The sequence below is a fragment of the Mustela putorius genome, unplaced genomic scaffold, assembly GCF_011764305.1.
Source record: "Mustela putorius furo isolate JIRA1106 unplaced genomic scaffold, ASM1176430v1.1 tig00000870_pilon_pilon_pilon, whole genome shotgun sequence".
Classification (NCBI taxonomy): Eukaryota; Metazoa; Chordata; class Mammalia; order Carnivora; family Mustelidae; genus Mustela; species Mustela putorius.
Window position 1 is genome coordinate 973,087 of NW_025421503.1, and position 22,406 is coordinate 995,492.

Here is a 22,406-nt window from a genome sequence, read left to right on the forward strand (position 1 = left end):
TGCTGCAGGCTTATAGTTGGGTGGAATCAACATTCAGTCCAGATGCCTGCCCTAGTCTACAGTAACAGTAGCCTTCAGGATATTCTCTTTGCCTTGTCCCCTTAGAGGTTTTCATTGCTGGTCAGGGCTGGCAGGGTGAATGCTTGCCCCAGTTTTGTGTATTAGGGCTACAGTTGCACTGACCTGCAAAATATTCTTCCTCCATTGTGTTCTGAGAGGCTTTCATTGGTAGGAAGGTTTGGCTGTGAAACCAGATGCTGCTGGAGGTGGAGCCACTCCCCGGTGGTAGGGGCAGTGCGGTTCCCAACAACTATCACTACCACGGCTATCCTGATGGCTATCCTAAGGGCTCTCCCAACTAACGGCTCTAACGGCTCTGACAGCTCTAACAGCTCTCCCTAATGACTCTCTCGGCTCTAACTGCTCTGACAGCTCTAACTACTCCTACTACTCCTCCTACTCCTACCTGCCCAGCCTCACAAACTAACCTTTATAGAGGTGGTTGAGGCCGGCCCACACACAGGTGGCCAATGGGATTTCAACTCACCTCAGTAAATATATGCATGCCCCACTGATTGGATGTCTCCATGCAGCCTGGCCTGCCCCTATATCTGGGGTTTACAACTAAGCTCCTCTGGGAGGGGCAGACCCTTACATTCCCGCTTTTTCTTTGGAAATTAGTCAAATCCTTGACTTTTCTGCCAGTTCTATGTTCTCCTGTTGTAAGGGGGTTATATTGAGCATGTAAGACTAACATTTTTGTCACTCTAATTTTCTTTGGTACAAATGACATTAGGGCGTTTATAATACAGGGACCAAAAAGTAACAGTAGTACACAGTCAACTGATAAGTTAGCCATTCAATGCTTTGTATAACCTTTTCCATTTTTCCTAATTCCGTTCATCTAACTTCTCACCTATACTTTACATAAACAGGTAACAATAGGACAACAATAAACTCACAGTTTTTTAGTCTTAGCTTTAGTCCATGGTCAGCGGGGTCTGTCAGCTGCAGCTTCCATCTCTGGGGGGCATCCTTACTCTTGACTGGTTTGATGTGACCCACATGAACCCAGGCCCTAATGCCTTCTACTTTTACTGCCGTGGGTGTGGTCAGGATAACAGTAAACGGTCCCTTCCAGTGAGGCTCCAAGTTCCCCACTTGATAGCGATGTATCCAAACCAAGTCCCCGGGTTGGTAAGGATGTGGTTCCACTTCCGTCTCCATCCCAGTGTGGGCAGTCTGGATCCCTGCATGGGATTTTTTTTTTTTTTAGATTTTATTTATTTATTTGACAGAGAGAGATCACAAGTAGGCAGAGAGGCAGACAGAGAGAGAGGGAGAAGCAGGCTCCCTTGCCAAGCAGAGAGCCCGATGCGGGGCTCGATCCCAGAACCCTGAGATCATGACCTGGGCCGAAGGCAGAGGCTTAACCCACTGAGCCACCCAGGCGCCCCTGCATGGGCTATTTAAAAACAGACTGTAATGCCTGCAGTGATTGGAGTACAGACTGATCAGTCATTTCTGCTAGGGCAACCTCCCGTAGCCGAGGACAGAGGGGGGGGGTGTCTCCCAAACATTATTTCAAATGGGATCACCTTGTTTAAATAGGGTGTACATCATGCCCTGAGGAGGGCTAAAGGAAGGAGATCCACCCATCCACCGCCAGTCTCCAGAATTAGTTTTGTCAAGGTCTCTTTAAGAGTCCCGTTCATTCTCTCTACTTGCCCAGAACTCTGGGGCTGATAGGCACAATGTAGTTTCCAATTAGTGCCCACGGCCTTGGCCAATGCCTGTGAGACTGAACTCACAAATGCAGGGTCATTGTCTGACCCAATCACGAGAGGCAGCCCAAACCTAGGAATTATTTCTTCTAGTATCTTTTTGGCTACCACTCCTGCCATCTCATGTTTGGCGGAAAAAGCCTCTACCCAGCCTGAAAATGTATCTACAAAAACTAACATATACTTGTGCCCATATTTTCCAGGTTTCATTTCTGTAAAATCTATTTCCCAATAAATTCATGGTTCCTTACCTCTTTCTCTTTTCCCTCTTCCCATTTTAGTTCTTCCCACATTAACTGTCTGGCATTGAGCACATCTATCAACTACATCCTGAGCCATACACCCTAATTTAGAAACCTGGAATTGCTTGCCTATAAGGTCCTTGAGTTTGCGTATCCCCAAATGAGTACCCTGATGTATCTGGTCTACTACCTTCTTACCTAGTCTTCGAGGAAGAATTATTTTTCCTGCTTTAGTCTTAGCCCAGTCCCCTTCATAGTCCAATTTAACCCATTTCTGTAAATACTTTAAATCTTCTTCTGAATAGTTCAGTTTTTCTGGTAGGGCTGGAGCCGGGAGTGTAACCAGTTCTTGCACTGTTTCTTGGGCTGCTTGCTTTGTGGCTTGATCTGCTAAGTGGTTTCCTTTTGAAATCAGATCAGTCCCCTTTTGGTGTCCTGGGCAATGCATAACAGCCACCTCTTTTGGGTCCCAAATAGCCTGGAGGAGAGCCAATATTTATCCTCTGTTTTTAATTCCTTTTCCTTCTGCTGTTAATAGGCCCCTTTCTTTATAAATAGCCCCATGTATATGGAGAGTAGCAAAGGCATACCTGCTGTCCGTATAGATGTTGGCGGTTTTACCTTTGGCCATCTGCAGTGCCTTAGTGAGTGCAATCAGTTCCGCTTTTTGTGCCAAAGTTCCATGTGGCAGGGCTGCTCTCCAGAGTTTCTGCTCAGGAGAAAACACTGTGGCCCATGCATACCTCTTTCCATTGACCATGAAGCTACTCCCATCTGTGAACAGAGTCATATCGGTATTCGGGAGGGGAATGTCTCTGAGATCCGGCCTTATTCCTGTGACTTGGGTTAGTACCTCCCCACAGTCATGTGGATGGTCAGCCAGCTCCTCTGGCAGCAGTGTGGATGGATTTAGCACCACCAGGGACCGGGAGGTCACTCTTGGTTCATTGAGGAGAAGGGCCTGATACCCCGTCATTTGGGCCTTCATCATCCATCGGTCTGGTGGAGTCTGGAGAAGGCCCTCAATAGCATGTCTGGTGGTTATGATGAGATTTTGACCCAAAGTCAATTTACTTGCATCCTTGACCAGGAGGGCCATTGCAGCAATTATGCAGAGGCAAGGGGGAACCCAGCTTCTACTGGATCTAGTTTCTTGCTAAGATAGGCTACTGGCCTTCGCCAAGGCTCCAAAGTCTGAGTTAAAACTCCTTTGGCCACCCCTGCTTGTTCATCCACATACAATTGGAAGGGCATGGTAACGTCTGGGATGGCCAATGCTGGGGAACTCAGTAAGGCTGTTTGTAATTCCCGAAATTCTCCTTCTGCCTCAGCTGTCCACTCTATCATAGTGAGCCCTCCTTTTGCCAGTTCGTAGAGAGGTCGGGCAATCTCTACAAACCACAGTATCCACAGCCTACAGTAACCCACCATCCCAAGAAACTCCCTCACTTGTTGGGACATGGTGGGGGGGGTATCGGGTGATCACCTGTTTCCTGGACTCAGAAAGTGAATGCACTACCTCATGGAGATCAATGCCTAGATAAGTGGCATGGCTCTGACAGAGCTATGCTTTCTTCACTGACACCCGACACCCTTTTTCCTGCAGAGTCTGTAAGAGAGCTCTTGTCCCCCGCAAACATGACTCATAGTCCTCAGCGGCTACTAGCAAGTCATCAACATACAGTAACAGAGTGACTCCTGGGTTGGAGGTTATGTACTCATGCAAATCCTCATGTAGGGCCTCATCAAAAATGGTGGGTGAATTCTTGAATCCTTGGGGAAGTCTTGTCCAGGTGAGCTGGCCTAGAAACCCTTTCTGTGGGGTGGACCACTCAAAAGCAAAAAGGGGCTGAGATTACCTCACTAAAGATATACAGAAAAATGCATCCTTGAGATCTAAGATGGTATACACAGTTCTTTTGGGGCCAGGAGGGAGAGTAGGGTAGAGGGGTTACACACCATTGGGTGGATAGCTTCAGCCCATTTATTAACTTCCTGCAAGTCCTGGATGGGTTGGTACTCCCCACTCTTGGTCTTTTGGACAGACAGGAAAGGGGTGTTCCATGGAGATTTGCAAGGAACTAGGATCCCGTCTCCTCGGAGGTGGTTAATGTGTTTTCTGATCCCTTCCTTTGCTTCCTGGGGAAGGGGGTACTGCCGAACGTGAATAGCCATAGCTGTCACCTTTAATTGTACCTCCACTGGAGGTTGTTTCTTGGCCAAGCCAGGGGGTTTTCCCTTCTTCCCAGACCTCAGGAAACTCATCCCATAGGATTTGGAAAAGGTTCCCCCCCTTTGTCTCCTCTGGTTCTGAGACTGGCTTGTAAAGGAGGTATTCATCTACTGCTGCCATAAGTACTTGTACAGTGGGTTGTCTCAAGGTTACAGTCATGTCTCCTTCCGAGAACTGAATGCCAGCTCTTAACTTGTGGAGGAGATCTCTTCCCATCAAGTTATAAGGGGCATTAGGGAGGACCAAAAATCGATGTTTACCTACTCCTGAGGCCAAATTTAGAGTCCTTTCTCTTGTCCATTTATGTCTCTCTGTGCCATTTGCTCCTTGTACCCAAACTTCCTCTACAGATAGTTTTCCAATAGGTTTAAGTAATGATGAAAATTGGGCTCCCATGTCCACCAAAAAATCAACTGATTTCCCCTACACTTCAATTTTTATCCGAGGTTCAGGGAGGGGCTCCGAACCATGGCTCCTTCAGTCTCTGGTGGCAAGCATTGCTGTCTTCCTTTGGGGCACTCCCTCGCCCAATGTCCTTTTTCCTTACAGTAAGTGCACTGATCTGAATCTAAGTCTTCCCGCCTGCCTTCTCTGTGCTTAGGCTTTTCCTTCCATTTACTATCCCCTACCCGTCTCCTCCCTGCCTCATGTAATGCCAAAACCTTAACCAGTTTTTTTGTCTGTTTTTCATCTTCTTGCACATCCCAGTTGTTAAACACCTTTTTTGCTATTCCCACTAACTCAGTCAGATTCTTCCCTTCAAATCCTTCAATTTTCTGGTTTCCTCCTTATATCTGGGGCTGACTGACTGACAAATGCAAGATTCATTGCCCTCTGATTTTTGGGTGCCTCAGGGTCGATGGGGCTATACATTTTATAGGCTTCAATTCGCCTTTCTAGGAAAGCTCCTGAAGACTCATTCTTACCTTGAGTCACTGCACTAATTTTAGATAAATTTATGGGTCTCCTTGCAGCTGCACGGAGGCCTCCCAGTAGAGCCTGGCGGTAGAAACATAAGCTCTCCTTACCTTCATCAGAGTTTGGATCCCAGTCGGGGGGTTCCCTTGGGCAGTAGTCCTCCATTCGGTGGGGATCGAGGTCCCTGCCAAGTCGCTCGCTTATCACCTTATGGGTTTCTCACATGATGCGATCCCGCTCTTCCCCGTTAAAGAGAGCCATAAGGAGCTGTTGAATATCCACCCAGGTAAGTTAATGAGTAAGAAAGACAGTCTCCAAGAAGCTAATTAAATCCTGAGGGTGGACAGAAAAGGATTTGTGTTGGGTCTTCCAGTTATAGATGTCAGAAGAAGAGAAAGGGATATAGCTTAGGTGGGGCCACCCTCTCCTGTCTGGTAGAGCAACCTCACGAAGAGGCAGCATTGGCGCCAACAGTACCGGTGAGGTAAAGAGAGGCAGAGGGGGATAGAGGAAAGGGGAAGGATCAGGGTGGTCTCTCTGCTTGGTGGTCCAATAGGTGGACCCCAACCGTGTATGAGGTGGACTGGCAAAGGCATTTCAGGACCGAGAGTCAGATTTAGAGGACAAATATAAGGGGGGGGGGATTCCACATCCTCCATATCCGATGGAGGTAGAACAGTCTTCTTTCCTGGTTTCCCCTCATGTGTCTGTTCTTGTTTTGGTGCTCTGACCTGCCTTAGAGGGAGAGAGATGGTTTCGTTAGCAGGGGGAAGGTGGGACTTGAACCATGAACCAGGGCAGCTCTTCTATCAGATATCGCCAGGCCACAATGTACGGTATTTGGTCTCGATGTAGATCAAAGACCTCACTCAGGGTAGAATAGATCTGAGTCAAGGCAAACATTCCTTCCAGGGGCCACCCTGTGGAGAAAGTGGGCCACTCTAATTGGCAGAGTGTTTCTAGTTTTCCCGGGTAAACCTTGTCACCTGACTGAGTGGCTTTACCTTGAAAATCCTTGAAATGTTCAGGAACAAGACCTAGGGGTGTCACAGGTCCCTTACTCCCCGTTTGTCCCATTTCTCCAAATACAACAAATAGCACAATAGACAACAAAAAAACAAGGCAAAGACAACAGCAGACCCAGCGATTCCCATCCAGAGCCTGCTGCTGTTGGGGACTTTCTGTGTCCCCTGCAAACACAACAAACCACACAACAGACAACAAAAAAAACAGGCAAAGACAACTGCAGGCCCACCGATTCTTACCCAGAACCTGCCACTGGTGGGAGCTTTCTTTATTCCCCGACTGCCTACGGAGATTCGAACCCCTCAACTGTTTAGGGGGACTTGAACTCCCCAACCGCCCAGGGGGACTCAAAGCCCCTGACAGCCCAGGGGAACTCGAACCCCCCAACCATCTAGGGGGACTCGAACCCCCCAACCATCTAGGGGAACTTGAACCCCCCCAACCGCCCAGGGTAACTTGAACCCCCTCTCGATCTACCAGCAGAGGGATGGGGCATCCCCACATCTCTCCAGCCCTGGGGATCATGGCCGCATCCAGTTTCTCCCCGGTGGGCTATACCCTGGAGCTCCGCAACCAGACAGACAGACACAATCCCAATACCTTCAGAGGCTTTTCCCAGAAATTCTGATATTGGCTCAGTTCTCATAGTTTGATCCAGGTGCCCCCTCCAATGTTAGGGTCCATGATCAAAGGAACGAGACTGACGCAAAGTGAAAGTCAAGCAAAGCTTTATTTCGTTCCAAGCATCAGAAACCAAACTGACTGGTAAGAGCCATCTATTATGAAAAGGTTGTTAGGGTCCATGATCAAAGGAATGAGAGGCAATGACGATGACCCCAACAAGGCCACTCCCAACATGGCCACTCTGGATGAGGCTGTTCCCTGATGGGGCTGCTCCACACGAGGCCTTGAGATGCTTAGGGAATAAAATTATGACCACTATACACCTAACCACTATTTCTGCTTCTGTATCTTCGCTTGCTACCCCACGAGGAGATGGAAAAATACCAGCAGACTTTCTATAGACACTCTGTAACCACACATCCCCTGCCCAGAATTGAACGTGACAGAATGGCTGCTCCCTGGCCCCCCATCCGGCTCTGGGCCAAGAGATAACAACCATCTGGCACCCCGTGGCTTGACAGGAAGACCCCGATCAATCCTGACGTGACACATACCCTAGCAGTGCCAACTCAGCAGTTTGAAGAATGACAGCCCTTTGACCTAACCAATAATCTGTTTCCAGCCCTTTTCCTGCTCTGTAGCACGCCAGTCATATTATAGAGTTGCTTTTTTATTTTCCCGGGGTATGTAGCGATTTGTTACAAGATACTATGATGTATGCTAAGTCCCTGCCTCCCCCAAAATAGTGTATAAAAGGTGTTGTGATCCTGAGCTCTTAGTGTCTAAGAGCCTCTTAGTGTCACCAGCAACGAGTGCGCGGAAGTCCGGGTTAGAACTCGTAATAAATGACCCTTGCTGTTTTGCTTTGACTCTGGACTCTAATGGTAGTATTTGGGGGGTGGGAGGCTTGGAATTTGGGCATAACAGCCTCTCCCCAGACGATGCTGCTCCTGACTAGGCCACTCACCAAGGAGGCCTCATGTTGAGGAATCCACTCCGGGAATGAAGCTGCTCCCTGGAATGACGCCACTTGGCGAGGCCGCAGCTGGCAGCTGGGTCGCTCCCGGGCGGTAGGGGCGGCGCGGTTCCCAACAACTGTCACTACCGTGGCTATCCTGATGGCTATCCTAAGGACTCTCCCAACTAATGGCTCTCACAGCTCTGACGGCTCTAACGGCTCTGATGGCTCTAATTACTCCTACTACTCCTCCTACTCCTACCTGCCCAGCCTCACAAACTAACCTTTATAGAGGTGGTTGAGCCCGGCCCACACACAGGTGGCCAATGGGATTTCAACTCACCTCAGTAAATATATGCACGCCTCACTGATTGGATGTCTCCATCCAGCCTGGCCTGCCCCTATATCCGGGGGTTTACAAGTAAGTTCCTCTGGAAGGGGCAGGCCCTTACAGCGGAGTTTGTGGGGTAGGGCACATTGTTCTAATACCATAGGTAGAGATTGTTCCCTGTGGTTCTGGCAAATGTCCTGCTATCTCGACTACAGGAGGGGAAGAGAAGTGGTTATTGTGAACATATATATTTTTAGGGGGAGAAGTCTGAATGTGAAGGAAATGTACAGGATTAAAGCTGCTCTTTATAGAGGAATGTTTATATTCTTTTATTTTCCTTTCAGTCCATATAGCCCCTTTTTGCACACATCTACACATATGTATGTTCAAAACTAGTATTGAAATAGTCTGATATCAAATAATTAGATATTTATTAAACAATCAAATAGATTCAATCAATGAAAAAATGAAAAAAAAAAGACTGATTCTCTCAGTTCAAACTGTAAAATAGTGCAATTTAAAAATGGTATCAGAAGCTTCTATACACTGTAAAGGATAGTTACTCTGTCTTTTACCTTCAACTTCCTGTTATTTCCACTGTCTTTATGATGTCATCACTCAACTTTACCACTGAAATTACAATGCTAAAGTCCTGGCAACATGTATGCAGGGGAAATGTCTCTTCCAAGATTGTAAGTACTTTAATACTTTTTCAGTATTTTTAATGACTAATATGCTCAACTTAGCAACATACTTATATTTTTAAATGTAAATAATGTTTCTTTCATGGAAATTTTATTTGTAGATTAAAATTTTAAACAGAAGTATGAAATTTTCAACAATATCTTGGGTGTTTTGAATTGAGATTTAGCTACTTCAGGCTTTTTCATGAAATACTTCCATGGTCTTAACCATTGTGTGTGTATGTGTTTATAATCACATCCTATTTTAAGAAGAAGGGAAGTAATTACTGTGTATGAAGACATTTAAAATGGAAAGCTGGATAAAATGTAGTTAAGACTTTATTATACAGCTTTGATATACTTAATTTTATGTAAAAGGGAAATTAGACCATTCCTTTGCTCTGATAAAAAGGAAGGCTTAGTATCATTTCCAATAAAATAAAGTATAGTGAGTTGACTTTCAAAAGGAGTCATTAAGTGGATGATGAATATTATTAATATGTAACTAAACAATAGTATTTCTGCAGGCTTTAGTGGCCACAGTCTTTCAATGTTGGTCTTTAAAAGCTGATCTCCTCTGAAAGAATATTGCTGAAATAATACAAAAATGAGGATAATATAGACCATATTGATTTGGAGCCACCAGCTAATAGCCATGTGTATTAAGTTGAACAGAAGAGATTATCATACTCAACCATTTTTTATCTAAAATAAATGGAAATTTCAATCTGATAGAAAAAGCAGATAAAAATCAGTAATAAAGATATACTTTAGATGACATAAAAACAGTTGAAAGTTATAAACAGGTATTTTATAGAAAAAAAATGTGAATGGCCAATACATATATGAAAAGTGGTACAACCTTATTTATGAAAAGAAAACTTAGAAAATCTTTAACTCATAAATTAAAATTCTAAAAACAAAAACAAAACAAAATAAATGGAAAAAAACCACCAAAACAACCCCTAAAGGGATATTTCCTTTTTAAATGATACATTTTTGTGATGTTTCAATGTTTTTCAATGAGTATGTGTTACTTTTAAAATCACAAATTTCAATACACTGTGAAAGAAAGGAAAAGAATCACTTAATCTAGAAATTGAAATTGAGCTCCTAGTGCTTTTAGAAATATATTTCTAGTTTGATGCTGCCTCCATCTCCACTTTCCTCTTACATCATAAAGGCTTCAGGATTACATCACCATTGGGCATTATGTCTAAAACAAACTGTCATCAGCAAAATCTTCTGTATCCTCCTCTGCTTCATATCTGAATATTTCCACACTTTCTTGCTCTCTGAAACTTGGCTGTTTCTCAAATACACTGCATTTCCTGAGGCCCTCTTGAGTAGATGTTTTCCTTTCTACATCCCTTCCTACCACTGGACCCAGAGGTGCAGTAAATGTACGTTTGTGTTCTCAGTGGCATTTCCAACTCATTATATATCCTTACTCCCTAAAAATAGCCAGTTTTGAATCTCATGATGATATCTGTGACTTTTCCTTGTTATATTTATCTAGTAACTCCCAGGTCATTCCCTTTATTTTGTGATGATTTTCTATCTGGCCCACTGCCTTTCCCTAGTGATTTTAAGATGTAGATAATCATTCTTATATCCTAACATCTCAATTACTTGACTTTACTTTCTGAAACTATCTTGCCTTCCATCTAATTTCAGTGGCCCACTCTTATTCATATCCCTTCAAATTTTTAAATTCAAACATTTCATTTTCCAACCACTGCTTCAGGTACCTCTAATATCCACACTTTTTCAACTTTGTTGAAGAATCCAACAATTCTTCTACCCCTATAAGACCTACAATTGATTTTATTGCCTTCAAGATATTGTTGATCAGTCCTTTCCCCATGTCTTTACTTACGTTCTTACCCTTTATAGATCCTTAGCTATCTTAGGTTCTTAGAGGCTCATGGTGAACTGGTAGAAATAAATTCCTGCATACACCTTCAATCCCCTTTACTCACTCTCCTTTTAACATTTCTTTGCCAAAACCCTAATTTTAGAGGCACCTGGTTGGCTCAGTGGGCTGGGCCTCTGCCTTTGGCTCAGGTCATGATCTCAGGGACCTGGGATCGAGCCCCACATTGGGCTCTCTGCTCATTGGGGAGTCGGCTTCTCTCTCTCTCTCTCTCTCTCTCTCTCTCTGCCTGCCTTTCTGCCTACTTGTGATCTCTATCAAATAAAGAAATTAAATTTTTAAAAATCCCTAATTTTAGATAAATCCAACTCCCCTATTACTCCTCAGTAGTACCTTTGCAAGCTGAATATGGTTGAGGAAAACCATGTAGCCATGACAGTTGGCTTCAATTTAATTTATAATGTCATACTGCAAGTAGACCATTAATGATACCCAGCAATGTTATTAAACTTCTCTCATCTATTCAAATCTCTCTTTTAAGATGACTATTTCTTACATTTTTTCTCTTAAATTTACAACAGATTTTCCAACCTACTTTGGCTAATAGAGACAAATAGGGGACATTTTCACGATTGCCACAGCTAAATATCCTAGTCTATATGTATCTTTAAAAAACTTTTTTCCTTCCTTCCTCCTAGTGGAGTAGATACCCTCCTCTTGCTCACATCTAAGTATAACTTAAGATGTATTAGTTTCCTGTGGCTACTGAAACAAATTACCATAAACTTGCTAGCTTAAAACATTAGACATTTATTGTCTCAGATTTCTGGGAGATGAAAGTCCAAAATCAAGATGGTAGCAGTATGGGTACTTATTAAGGATCTAAGAATCTGTCCCATGATTCTCCTGGCTTCTGGCAGTTTCTGGTAATCATTAGCATTCTCTGGATTGTAGATACCCCATTCTCTGTCTCCACCACTACATGGCACACTCTCCCTGATTGTGTGTGTCTGTATCCAAATTTCTTTCTTCTCATAAGAACACTAGTCATTGTGTGGGAGCCCACCCTAATCCATTATGACCTCATCTAAACTACATTACATCTGCAAAGACCCTGTTTCCAAATAAGGTCAATTTCACAGGTACCAAATGATAGGACTTGAATATATCTTTATGGGTGACACAATTCAACACACAGCACTAGGCATTGGATGTTCTTCGCTACTTAAGGATATGACTCTTATAATTAAGTTATCTTCTGTATCCTCATTCTTTATCTTTCTTCTATAGCTTTATTGAAACATAATTGACATAGAATTGTGTATGTTTGAGGTGTACAATGTGATGATTTGCTACTCTGATGCATTGCAAAATTATGACCATGCTAAGTTTAGTTAACACCTCCATCACAACATGTAATTACTTTTTAAAATTTTTTTTGTTGTGGTGGTGAGAACATTTGAGGTCTACTCTTTTATCAAATTTCAAGTATATAATAAAGCATTGTTAACTATGGTCACTGCACTATGCATTAGATCCCTACTATATATTCATCTTATAACTGGAAGTTTGTACACTTTGAACATCTCTGCATTTCTCCTACCCGCAAGCCCCAGGCAATCACCACTGTACAGTTTCTAGGAATTCAGCTTCTTTACAATTCACATATGAATGAGATCATACATTATTGTATTTCTGTCTAATTTATTTTACATAAAATAATACCTTCAAGATCCATCTCTTTTGTCATAAATGATAGGACTTCCTTTTTTCTCATGGCTGAACTCTATCTATATATCTACCTATCTTTCTTTCTACCATCTATCTATTATCTATCTATCATCTATAATCTATCTATCATCTATCATCTATCTATATCTTTGATAAAGTGGTTTGATTTCTTTCAATATATACCTAGAAGTGGGGTTGCTGTATCATATGGCAGTTCTATTTTTAATTATTGAAGAACTTCATCCTATTGTCCATAATGTCTGTACCAATTTCCCTTTGTGTCTAGAGTGTTCAAAGTTTCCCTTCTCTTCATGACCTCACCACCACGTGGTTCTTCCCTTTTTTGATAAGAGCCACTTTAACAGGTGTGAAGTGACATCTCATTCTAGTTTTGATATGGACTACCTTGATAATTAAAGTTTGCTGAGCATCTCCTCATGTACCTGTTGGCCATTTGTATCTCTCCCTTGGGAAAATGTCTATTAAGTTTCTCAGCACATTTTAGTTTAGTTTCAGGTTTTTATTTAAATGCCAGTTAGTTAACATACTGTACAATACTAGTTTCAGGTGTAGAATTTAGTGATTTGTCACTTACATAAAACACCCAGTACTCATCACAAGTGCCCTCCTTAATACCCATCACCCATTTAACTAATGCTGCCCATCTCCACTCCAGAAATCCTCAGTTTGTTCCCTACAGTTAAGAGATTTTATGGTTTGCCACTTTTTTTTTTCTTTCTCTCTATATATTTTAAAACTCAGATTACTTTATTAATTTTTCTATTGAGTTGTTAAGAATTCCTCATATATTTTGTGTATTAACCTCTTATAGACAGTTTCCAAATATTCTGTCCCATTCCATATGCTGCCTTTTTATTTCAATGATTCTTTTTCCTTTTGATGTGCAGAAGCTTTCAATGTGTTGTAGTTTCATTTTATTTATGTTTTTTTGGGGGGGTTGCGTATACATTTGGTGCATCTCTTTATATACCTGTTGACCATTTATGCCTTCTTTAAAAAAGGTCTATTCAGGTAATTTGTCTATTTTTTAATCAATTTACTATTTTAATATTGAGTTGTGTCAGTCACCTAAATATTATGGATATTAAGCCCTTATCAGATAATTGGTTTGCAAATATTTTCTTCCTTTCAACATGCTGCTTTTCAATATTATCAATTGTTCATTTGCTGTGCAGAAGCTAAGCTTTATATAGTCCTACATATTTATATTTGCTTTTGTTGCCTTAACTTTTGGTGGCATATCCAAAAAATAATAATGTCAAGAGCATATCAAAGATCTTTCTTCCTATGTTTTCTTCTATGAGTTGAAAAGTTTCAATTCTTATGTTTAAGTTTTTAACCCATTTCAGGTTAATTTTTGTGATTTGTGTGAGATGGGGTTCCACTTTTATTCCTTTGTATATGGATATCCACTTTTCCCAGAACTGTTTATTGAAGAGATGATCCATTTGTGCCCTCATAAAAGATTAGTTGATTACAAGTGCATGGATTTATTTCTCTGCTCTTCATTACATTCCATAGGTCTATGTTACTGTTTTTATTCCAATACCATACTGTTTTAATTACTATACCTTTGTATTCTAGTTTGCAATCAGGAAGTAATAGCTCCAGCATTATCCCTCTTTCTCAAGACTCTTTTGGCTATTCATAGTCTTTTGTGCATCCATACGAATTTTAGGATTGTTAGTTCTATTTCTGTGGAAAAATTCTATTGGAATTTTGATCAGGAGTGCATTTAATCTATAGAAGGGTTTGGTAATATTGGCACTTTAATAGTATTATTCTACTCAACCCTGAACTTGGGTTATCTTTCCAGTTACTTGTGTCTTCATTTTCTTTCATCAATAACTGAAATTTTTTAATGTACAAATATTAACTTCTTTGGATTGTAAGAATTTTATGGTTTTTAAGTATTCTCAATTAGATTGTTTACTTTTCTTTTTTTTAAATTTTTACTTAAATTCCAGTTAGTTAATATATAATATAATATAATATAATATAATATATAAATTTCAGGTATAAAATTTACTGGTTCAACACTTACATCCCAAGAACTGCCCTTCTTAATCCCTATCACCTATTTAATCCTTCTTGCCCACCTCTGCTCTGGTAACCATTATTTTTTGTCTATAATTAAGAGTATGTTTCTTGGTTCACCTTTCTTTTTTTCCTTTGCTCATTTGTTTTATTTCTTAAATTCCACATATGAGTAAAATCATATAGTATTTGTCTTTCTCTGACTGACGTATTTTGCTTAACATAATATTCTCTAGTTCCAACTACATCATAACAATGGAAATAGTCATGCTTTTTTATGGCTGAATAAGATTCCACTATATATGAAATTTTTTTATTCATTCATATATTGATAGTCACTTACACTGCTTTCATAATTTAGCCATTGTACAAAATGCTGCTATGAACATAGGGGTACATCCATCCCTTTGAATTAGTATTTCTCCATTCTTTGGGTAAATACCTAGTAGTGCAATTGCTAGATCATAGGGTAGTTCTACTTTTAACTTTTGAGGAAACTCCATGGTGTTTTTCATAGGGGCAGCACCAGTTTGAATTCCCACCAACAATGTAAGAGTGTTCTCCTTTCTCCACAACTTTGTCAAACTTGTTTCTTGTGTTGCTGATTTAAACCATTCTGATAGGTGTGAGGTTATATCTCATTAGAGTTTTGATTTGTATTTCCCTGATGATAAGTGATCTTGACATCTTTTCAGGTGTCTTTTGACCACGTGTATGTCTTCCTTAGTAAAATGTCTATTCAAGTATTCTGCCCATTTTTTAATTAGATTATTCATTTTTGAAGTGTTAAGTTTTATAAGTTCTTTATATATTTTCAATACCAATACTGTGTCAGATATCCATAAGAAACTCTTAACTATAGTAAGTGAATTGAGGGTCACTGGAGGGGAGGTGGGTGGAAGGATGGGGCAACTTGGTGATGGGCATTAAGGAGGGCACTTGATATAATGAGCACTGGGTGTTTTATGCAACTGATGAATCACTAAATTCTACTTCTGAAACTAATAATACAGTATATGTTAACTAAGTTTAATTTGAATTTTAAAAAACAATACATAATTTTCAACTATTTTCTCCCATCCCATAGCTGTGTTTTAGTTTTGTTGATTATTTATTTTGCTGTGCAGAAGCTTTTAAGTTTGCTGAAGTCCCAGCACTTTATTTTTGCTTTAGTTTCGCTTCCCTCAGGAGACATATCTAGTAAGAAGTTACTATGGTTGATGCCAAACAGGTTACTGATTTTGTTCTCCTCCAGGATTTTGATGGTTTCAAGTCTCATATTTAAATCTTTTATCCATTTTGAATTTATTTTTGTGTATGGTGTAAGAAAGTGGTGCAGTTTCATTCCTTTGCATGTTGCTGTCCTGTTTACCCAACACTTGTTTGAAGGGAATGTCTTTTTCCCATTGGATATTCTTTCTTGCTTTGTTGAGGGGTAATTGTCCCTATAGTTGTGGGTTTATTTGGGTTTTCTCTTCCATGCTATTGATCTATGTGTGTATTTTTGTGGCAGTACCATACTTCATTGATAACTACAGCTTTGTGATATAATTTGAAATCTGGAACTTTGATGCCTCCAGCTTTGCTTTTTGTTTTCAATATCATTTGGCTATTCAGGGTCAGTTGCGTTTCTATACAAATTTTATGGTTGTTTTTTGTAGTTCGGTGAAAAATGCTGTTGGTATTTTGATAGGAATTGCATTAAACCTATAGATTGTTCTGGGTATTAGAGATATTTTAAGAACATTGGTTCTTCCCATCCACGAGCAAAGAATATCTTTCCAATCCTTTGTGTTGTCTTCAATTTCTTTGACCAGTGTTTTATAGTTTCAAAAGTACAGTACTTCCATCTCTTTGGTTAGGTTTATTCCTAAGTATCTTATCATTTTTGGTGCATTTGCAAGTGGGATTTATTCCTTAATTTAATGTTCTGCTGCTTCATTTTTGGTATATAGAAATGCTGCAGATTTCTGTATGGTGATCTTTATCTTCTGATTGTACTGAATTTGTGTATGATTCCTAGCAAGTTTTTGATGGAGTCCTTTGGGTTTTCTATATAGAGTATCATGTCATCTGCAAATTATGAAACTTTTACTTCCTTGCTAATTTGGATGCCTTGTGTTTCTTTTTGTTGTCTAATTGCTATAATTAGGACTTTCATTACTTTGTTCAGATACAGTTGTGAGAGTGGATATCCCTGTCTTATTCTTGACCATAGAGGTAAAGCTCTCAGTTTATCCCCATTAAGGATGATATTAGCTGTGGGTTTTTCATAAATGGCCATTATTATGAGAGGTATGTTCCCTCTAAAACTACTTTGTTGGAGACTTTTGTTCTGAAACAGTGTTACATTTTTTGGAATTTTATTCAGCATCTATTGAAAAGGTAATATGGTTTTTATCCTTTCTTATATTGATGTGTGTTTTTTTAAAGAGAGGGCAAAGAGAGGAGGAGTATAGGGGCACGGGGGGAGGAGAGAGAGTGAATCTCAAGCATACTCTGCACACATAGCACAGGGCCCAACACTGGGCTCAGTTTCACGACACTGAGATCATGACCTGAGTTGAAATTAAGAGTGAGATGCTTAACTGACTCCACCACACAGACACCAATTAATGTGGTTTATAACATTGATTGATTTGTAAATATTGAAACAGGGGTGCCTGGGTGGCTCAGTGGGTTAAGCCTCTGTCTTCCACTCTGGTCATGATCTCAGGGTCCTGGGATTGAGCCCGGCATCTGGCTCTCTACTCAGCAGGGAGCCTGCTTCCCCTCTCTCTCTGCCTGCCACTCTGCCTACTTGTGATCTCTCTCTGTCAAATAAATAAATAAAATCTTTAAAAAAATGAAAATATTGAAACAAACTGACAACCAGTGAATAAATCCCTCTTGATCATGGTAAGTGATTTTTAAAATGCAATGTTGGATTTGTTTTCTTAGTATTTTATTTTTTTTTACTATGTTATGTTATTCACTATACAGTACATCACTTGTTTTTAATGTAGTGTTCCTAGTATTTTATTGAGAATTTTTTGCATCTGTGTCCCTCAGAGATGTTGGTGTGTAGTTCTCTTTTTCAAAGGTCTTTCTCAGGTTTTTGTAGCAGTGTAATGCTGGCTTCATAAAATAAATTTGGAAGTTTTTCTTCCTTTTCTACTTTTTGGAATAGTTTGAAAATAATAAGTATTAACTCTTCTTTAAATGATTGGTAAAATTTGCATATAGAAGTCACATGGTTCTGAAATTTTTGTATGTTTGGAGTTTTTGATTCCTGAACTAATTTTTTGCTGCTTATTGGTCTTTGCAAGTTTTCTTTTTCTTCCTGTTTTCAGTTTTGGTAGGTTATATGTTTCTACCCATTTATCCATTTCTTCCAGGTTTTCCAATTTGTTTGCATAGTTTTTCATAATATTCCATTATAATTTTTGTATTTCTGTGTGTTGGTTGTTGTTTCTCTTTTCTTTGTGATTTTATTTATTTATTTATTTAAAGATTTCATTTATTTATTTGACAGACAGAGATCACAAGTAGGCAGAGAGGCAGGCAGAGAGAGAGGAGGAAGCAGGCTCCCCACTGGGCAGAGAGCCTGATGTGGGGCTTGATCCCTCCCTGAGATCATAACCTAAGCCAAAAGCAGAAGCTTTAACCCACTGAGCCACCCAGGCCCCCCTGACTTTATTTATTTAGCTTCTTTCTGTTTTTGAAAAGTCTGTCTAGAGTTATAACAATTTTATTCATTGTTTTCAAAGAAGCTTCTTCTGGTTTAATTGATATGTGTGTGTATGTGTGTGTATAATTTGTTTATTTATATTTAGTTTCTATGATATTTATTTCTTTAATATTCATCATTTACTTCATTCTGCTGACATTACTCTTTGTTCTTTTTTACCACCCTTAGGTGTAAGGTTAGTTGTTTTTTTTTTTTTATTTGAGAAATTTCTTGTTGCTTGGGGTAAACCATATCCTTTCCAAAACCATGTTTGCTGCATTCCAAACGTTTGGAATGTCATGTTTTCATTTTCATTTGTCCCCATGTATTTTTTTAACTTTTTCTATGACTTCCTGGCTGACCCATTCATAATTTAGTAGCATGTTGTTTATCCTCCATATATTTGAAATGTTGTGATTATATCTGTGAACTCCATCTGGTCCACTGTTATTCAAAGCCATTATTTGTTGTTGATTTTCTGTTTACATGATCTGTCTGTTGATGTAAGTGAGGTGTTAAAATCCTCTACTATTACTGTATTATTATCAATTAGTTTCCTTACATTAGTTATTAGTTGTTTTATATATTTGGGTGCTCTCATGTTGGGTACACATTTACAATTGTTATATCTTCTTGTTGGATTGTCCTCTTTATTATGATATACTGACCTTCTTTATCACTTGTTGCAGTCTTTATTTTAACATCTAGTTTTGGTGATATAAGTATTGCTACTCTGGCTTTATTTTGATATCCATTTGCATGATAAATGTTTCACCATTCCCTCCCTTTCAATGCGAAGGTGCCTTTAAGTCTAACATGAGTCAGCTGTAGGCAGACTATAAATGGGTTTTGTTCATCCATTCTGACACCCTATTTCCTTGAATTGGAGTATAAGTCCATTTGCATTCAAAGTCATTTTTTTTCTTTTTCAAAGTCATTATTGATAGATATGTATTTAGTGCACTTGAATTATTTGCTTTGTCATTGTTTCTGGGTATTTTCTGTGATTTATTCTTGTCTTTGTCACTTTTCATCTTTGAATAATAAATGAAATAAGATGGGATTGGGAGGGAGACAAACCATAAGTGACTCTTAATCTCACAAAACAAACTGAGGGTTGCTGGGGGGAGGGGGTTTGGGAGAAGGGGGTGGGATTATAGACATTGGGGAGGGTATGCGCTTTGGTGAGTGCTGTGAAGTGTGTAAGCCTGGTGATTCACAGACCTGTACCCCTGGGGATAAAAATATATGTTTATAAAAAATAAAAAAAAAATTAAAAAAATAAAAGTCCCCTTTACTATTTCTTTCAGTACTGGTTTAGTATCACAAAATTCTTTAGTTCTTGTTTGTCTGGGAAATTCTTTATATTCTGAATAATAGACTTGTTATTTATACTTGGTTCCAGATTTTCCCCATTCAGCAATTTGAATGTATCATGCCAATCCCTTATGACTTACAAAATCTCTGTTGAGAAATCTCCAGCTAACTTAATGTGTCTTCTCTTGTAAAATAAGGACTTTTTTTGTCTTGCTGTTTTATGATTTTTCTTTTCACTATATTTTCTTAAAAAATATTTTATTTATTCATGGAAGATGGAAAGAGAGAGGCAGAGGGAGGAGCAGGCTTCCAGAGGAGCAAGGAACCCAATGTGGGACTTGATCCCAGGACCCTGAGATCACGACCCAAGCTGAAGGCAGATGCTTAACCATCTGAGCTTCTCAGGCACCATCTCTATCACTATATTTTGCAAAGTTAATTTCAATATATCTTGGTGTTGGCCTCCTTTTGTTGATTCTGATGGGAGTTCTCTGTGCATCCTGTATCTGGATGACTATTTCCTTCCAAAGATTAAGAAAGTTTTCAGTTATAATTTGTTCAAATAAATTTTCTGCCTTCTTTTCTCTCTGTGCTTCTCCTGAGGATCCTATGATATGAATGTTTTACACTTGTAAGAATTCAGAAAATTGAGCCCCTCTCATTTTTCAAACCAATCATTGCTTTGGGGATCCATTTTCCTTGTGCTTCCCCTTCCATGCTCCTCTCTCTCTCTCTCTCTCATCTTTCTCTGTGACCACAGCTCCTTCCCTTCTGTGGCAACCATGATCCCTTTCTCCCTTAAACCACATCTCTGCACTTCCTCTTTTCTTAAATGTGGCTTCTTCTCTTCCTATAGTTGTGGAGTTTATTATGTCAGTCTTCAGGTTGATTTCTGAGGTATTTTGGAAGATCTGATAGTTATTTTAGTAGTGTTCCTGGGAGGAGATGACCTTTGGATCTTCCTACTATGCTGCTATTTCTCCTCTCCTTCTCCTAGATTCTTTTCATTATATATCATACATTCTTTTTTCTTTTATTTTTTTGTGCATAGAAATACAACAGACTTCTGTAAGTTGATTTGAATCCTGCATCTATACTAAATCTGTTGATTAGCTCCAACAGTGTTTTATGGAGTCACTAAGATTTTGCTTTCTATAAAACCATATATCCACAAACAAATAACTTTATTCCTTGATTTGGTTGTTTTTTATTTATTTTTAGACTAGTTGCTCTAGCTAGGACTTCCAGTACTATTTTGAATAGGGACAGCAAGACTGAGCACACTTGTTTTATTTCTGATTATGGAGAAAGCTTGTAATATTTCAACATTATGCATGATTTAAGATATGGGTTTGTTATATATAACTTATACTACATTGGGCTACATTTTCTTAATAACAAATTTGTTGAGAGTTTTTATATGAAAGAATATTGTATTTTGTTAAATGCATTTTTCTGCATCTATTTAGATTATATGATTTTTCTTTCATTCTATTTATTTTGTTTGTTGTATGTACTAATTTGGGTTTATTTAATGTCTTTACATCCCAAAGATGAATCCCACTTCTTCATGGTGTATAATCATTTTAATATGCTGTTAAATTCAATTTGTTAATATTTTCTTGAGAATTTTTGTATGCATATTCATCAGAGGTATTGGCCTGCAATTTCTTTATATTTACTCTCTTTATATGCCTTTGATATCAGGGTAATGCTTGTCTCACAAAGTGATAATTGATATATTTTTAGAATGTAGGTGACGTTTGGTGGAGTGAGGTCTGGAGCTAAGGATCAAGAAAGAATTCTTGAGATATCTTTTGTGCAAAACAGTGGTTTTATTAAAGAAAGGGGATAGGACTCTTGGGCAGAAAGAGCTTCAATGGGGTTGTGAAGAGCAATTGATTATATACTATAGGGTTAGTGGAAGTAATGAAAAAGGGAGCTTTTCATTACTTTCTTTTTTTTAAGAGTTTTTACTTTTTAAGTAATCTCTACATCCAGTTGGGGCTTGAACTCACAACCCCAAGGTCAAGAGTCAGGTGCTCTGACTGACTGAGACAGTCAGGTGCTCTAAAAAAGGGAGCTTTTCAAAGAAACTTTCATATGCTAAAGAGGTCCTGTGAGATACTGGAGGCCTTGACATTCTCAAATTAAGGTTGTTTTTCCCTCTAGCAAGGCATTAACATTAAGGCAGTTGAGAACTTCCTAGAGTAAAGTCACACATATCCCCCTGGGGTGGTAGTAGGGGAAGTTTGCCTGGTATCAGCTTGTGCTCTGTCCTCAGTTGGCCTTCTGCTCTTGCATCAGTAATGTTGTCACCTCTGGATTTTTGAAATGTTTCAGAAGGGTTGGATTAATTATTTAAATATTTGGTATAGGAACAACAGGTGGTTCAGTTGGTTAAGCACCTGCCTTTGGCTAAGGTCATGATCCTTGCTCAGCTGGGAACCTGCTTCTGCCTCTCCCTTTGCCTCTCCCTTTGCTGCTCCCTCTGCTGCTCCCCTTGCTTTGTGCTCTCCCACTCTCACTCTCTCTCAGATAAATAAATAAAATATTTTAAAAAATAAATGTTTGGCACAATTCATCAGGGGAATCATTTGTTACTGGGCATTTCTTTGATGGGAGTTTTTTTTATTGCTCTAGTCTTTGTTCTTACTATGTGTCAATTTAAATTTTCTCTATTTTCTTTCTTTCTTTTTTTTTTTTAAAGATTCACTCTTTATGGGTTCTGTGTTTCTAAAAATTTAGGCACTTCCATATTTTTAAATTGTTGGCATACACTTGTTCATAGTAGCCTTGTTATGCCCCTTTATATTTCTGTGGTATCAGTTGGAATAGCTCCTATTTCATTAATAATATAATTTATTTGAAACTTCCTTGTTTTTGCAGTTAGTCTAGCTAAAGTTTTGTTAATTT

The 22,406-nt window shown here is 39.3% G+C and overlaps 1 protein-coding gene and 1 pseudogene across 2 annotated transcripts in view; one reads left to right on the top strand and one right to left on the bottom strand.

Annotated features, from left to right (window-relative positions):
* The window catches only part of LOC106004068, a 66,379-nt pseudogene extending 63,377 nt beyond the window's left edge, over positions 1-3,002 (bottom strand).
* Positions 3,003-8,767: 5,765 nt separating this feature from the next.
* The window catches only part of CYLC1 (cylicin 1), a 101,995-nt gene continuing 88,356 nt past the window's right edge, over positions 8,768-22,406 (top strand). The window contains exon 1 of one of the 2 annotated variants that reach the window (XM_004776040.2): positions 8,768-8,808. In XM_004776040.2, coding sequence (XP_004776097.1) covers positions 8,777-8,808 — 32 coding nt within the window. In that variant the 5' untranslated portion in view covers positions 8,768-8,776. Of the gene's footprint in view, positions 8,809-10,090; positions 10,203-22,406 lie in introns of those variants that run through there. The other variant, XM_004776041.3, reaches the window with a different exon arrangement.